The sequence below is a fragment of the Quercus lobata genome, chromosome 5, assembly GCF_001633185.2.
Source record: "Quercus lobata isolate SW786 chromosome 5, ValleyOak3.0 Primary Assembly, whole genome shotgun sequence".
NCBI classification, from domain to species: Eukaryota; Viridiplantae; Streptophyta; class Magnoliopsida; order Fagales; family Fagaceae; genus Quercus; species Quercus lobata.
Window position 1 is genome coordinate 3588357 of NC_044908.1, and position 3562 is coordinate 3591918.

The window sequence follows — 3562 nt, forward strand, 5'->3', positions numbered from 1 at the left end:
AGAGTCCAACTTTCTAAATAACTTTGAACGCGTGCCACGCGCCTAAATTTTTTCCCAGAACTAGTCTATTTCGCAATTTTTTCCGAGAAGATATACTTATTTTATATAGTGTTCATTACCAGCTCAATTATGGGAGGTTGGAAATAAAAAATGATGTATTCAACTAGCTATTTAGTATTTATATATAATGGCACTCTTTCCCATTCAGCTATATATTCCAAGCTACTTTTGCTTTCTAGCAATGGAGTCCTTGTCTTCCAAAATGAACCAAGGTCAAAAGAGCAATGAGAAAGAAGAGAATATGTATGAAACAAAAAGCCCCAACATATACACAGAGATCATGTCAACCATCCCAGGAAGAAAGGGTTGTTGGCCGGTAGATCTCTACCAATATGATGGTTTTTGGTACGGTCGATATACCTTAGAAGGAATATTGTCGACTCAAGACCACTTCAAACCTCAACCCAACAGCGTGATCTTGAGTAGTGCTCCGAAATCTGGCACAACTTGGTTGAAGGCTCTGAGTTTTTCCATTATGACACGATCCCATTTTGACGAGTCCACAAACCCTTTACTCACCAAAATATCACATGATTTGGTACCCTTCATGGAGTACCAATTTCTTTCAAACTCACAAACTCTGGATCTCAATGTTCCACTTTCTGCTACACACATTTCCTACACTTCCTTACCAAAATCCATTATAAATTCTGGTTGTAAGATTGTTTACATATGCAGGGATCCAAAGGATGTATTTGTATCTCTATGGCACCATTCTCGAAAGTCAGTTACTAAGGCCAGGGAAGATCTTCATTTGGAGAATGCATTTATGTACTTTTGTGAAGGATTATCTTCTTTTGGACCATATTGGGACCATGTATTGGGGTATTGGAGAGCTAGTTTGGAATCACCGGAAAGGATATTATTTTTGAAGTATGAAGATTTGATGAATGATGCTGTATATTGGGTGAAGAAAATGGCTCAGTTCATGGGTTACCCTTTCTCCTTTGAGGAAGAAGATAAAGGTGCAGTGCAAAAAATAATAAACCTATGTAGTTTTGAGAACATGTCAAGTTTGGAGGTGAATAAAAGTGGGATCGCGGAAATTCAACTAAAAGAGATGGTGATTAGAAACAACATAATTTTTAGGAAAGGTAAAATTAGAGATTGGAAGAATCATCTTACAGTTGAAATGGCAATGCAACTTGATCAAATAACCAAGCAAAAGCTCAACGGTTCTGGGTTGACTTTGCATGCTGCATGAGCAAGCAGTTTACACTCCTTTCATAACTTTCATGAAAGTAGTTGAGTACGACAACAAAATAAAATATAGGACAAAGCTTTTTTCAGCACCTCCAATAGCATGAATTATCATCATTTTGGTGTAAGGACCTCTTGTAGGTTGCTTTAATAAGGTGAGGTTAATGTCATTAAGTGTTAATGTATTTCTAGTGTCTTTAATTGTTGGGAAAATTTTAATTTGCCCACCTGTTGTTTGATCGAAATTTAAATTGTTTACTTGTGATTTGAAAGTTGACAATTTATCCACTTGAAGTTAGCTTAGTTAGAGTTCCGTAACCTACCTCTGTAAAAAAATAAGGTTAATATGTAATTTTGCTCCACTTTTATGTCTCTCTCTTCCCAAAAAAAAAAAAAAAAAAAACACAAACAAACAAACACAAGACAAAATAAGATCAAAAAGGGAGGGTTTTGTAAAAATTAAAAACCATCATAAGCTCCTCTCCTCCGCATCTCATTCATCAAAACTTCAGCCAAAATAACTTCTTTCTTTATGTTGGAGATGAATCTTTCAACAACCACTATTCATCCAATGCCAAGCCTTCCACTCCAAATTAAAAAATAATAATAATAATAATAATAAAATAAATAAATAAATGCACACAAAACTCACCAAAACAAAGGGGAGATAAAGTCATGCTTTAGTAAAAACTTGCTAATGAACATCAAACAAAGAACCTTAATTCAGATCAACCCACGATTAGAACTCAAACAAAGAAAAAAAAAAAAAAACCGAAGCAAGAAGAGAGAGAAGGGTTCAATAACAAAGAAAAAAGTCAATGTTCAAATCTCTTGGATAAAGGGCATCCTACATATGAAGACAACAATTTAAGTTAATGTTCCTGACAAAAATAAATTCTAAAAAATAGCTAAGGCAACAGTACTAATTTAAGGAGCAAGCAATTTCAACAGGATGCAAGGGATCAATTAGGTGAAAAAACAAATGTATTAGCAATAAAACATAATACAGGTATACTTTTCATAATAAAATCCCTATGACTTACTTATCACCACCATTTGCTACACTGCGCTCTATTAAAAACACCTTAATCCATGGCAAAAAGAGGTAATTTACATACTTCAAGCATGGATTCAATTCCACAGTCAGGTCAGTAAGCTTTCTTTATCTTCAAATTCACTTCAGTCGTCCATGACAATCACTCCAAGCAAGAGAGAGAAGAGTAATATGAGATTTGTGGAGTTGAATTGGGTTTTATTTTTCTGGGTAAATGTTCTTCTTGTTCAACATCTATGCAAGTTAAGAGAGAGACCAATACCCCATTTTTATTGCTAAATGCTCAGATTTATTGTTAGTTTTTTTGTTTGATTTGTTACATTTTTGTAATTGTTGTTAGGATTTTTGAATATAGGTTCCAAATATTAATTTTTACAAAACCCTCCTTTTTTTTTATCTTGTTTTGTCTTTTTTTTTTGTGTTTTTTGTTTTGAGAAGAGAGAGACATAAAAGTAGAGTAAAATTACATATTTAGCCCTATTTTTAACAGAGTGGGTTATAGAATTCTAACTGAACTAACCTCAAATGGGTAAAATGTCAAATTTCAAACCATAAATAAGCAACTTAAAAATTTCAGTCAAACCACAAGTAGGTAAGTTATAATTTACCCTTAATTGTTCAAAACTCAAATGGTAAGATTTTGGATATACACATATAAGTGAAGTCTTATATTGAATAATAATGTCAAAAATGAGTGATTGATATAATATAATGAGTTGTTATTTTGAAGGACTAGTTTGTAGCCCATAGAGAGATCTTGAAGGCCACAGAGAGGCAATGACCCTCAACCAAGGGAGAGATTGTTGGGATATATACATTTGTGAGCGAAATCCTACTTTGAATAATAATATCAAGAATGAGTGATTAGTATAACATAGTTGAGCTTAGGCTCATAAGCTTAAACTTTTAGGTTAAACTAGTCGTAAACCCACGCAATGCGTATGAGTATACAACTATTTTGTAACGTGGTATAATGTATGATTTATTCTATAAAGTGTACTGGAGATATTACTTCGAAAATTTTTCTCATATCTCAATCTCTACAAATATATCATTCTATTATTTTGAGTTTTTTTAAATAAAAAAAAACTTAGGTGCATTTGATTGATATTGTTCCATTATATATATATATATATATATATATATATATATTGAGATAAAAGATAGAAATAGTATTCTTTTTTCAAGTGACCTATATTATTCAAACTTTTGTATAGTGTGTTATAGTTTTTTTTTTCCTACAACTAA

At 32.5% G+C, this 3562-nt stretch overlaps 1 protein-coding gene across 1 annotated transcript; it reads left to right on the forward strand.

Annotated features, from left to right (window-relative positions):
• The first annotated feature begins 241 nt into the window (after nt 1-241).
• On the forward strand, nt 242-1264 carry LOC115989350 (flavonol sulfotransferase-like). Its single transcript, XM_031113022.1, has one exon. The coding sequence runs from the start codon at nt 242-244 to the stop codon at nt 1262-1264; it is 1023 nt and encodes a 340-aa protein (XP_030968882.1).
• The last annotated feature ends 2298 nt before the right edge of the window (nt 1265-3562 follow it).

Bases quoted from the DNA above. Each gene is read 5' to 3' on its own strand.
- LOC115989350 (XM_031113022.1), top strand. From the start codon at position 242: ATGGAGTCCTTGTCTTCCAAAATGAACCAAGGTCAAAAGAGCAATGAG.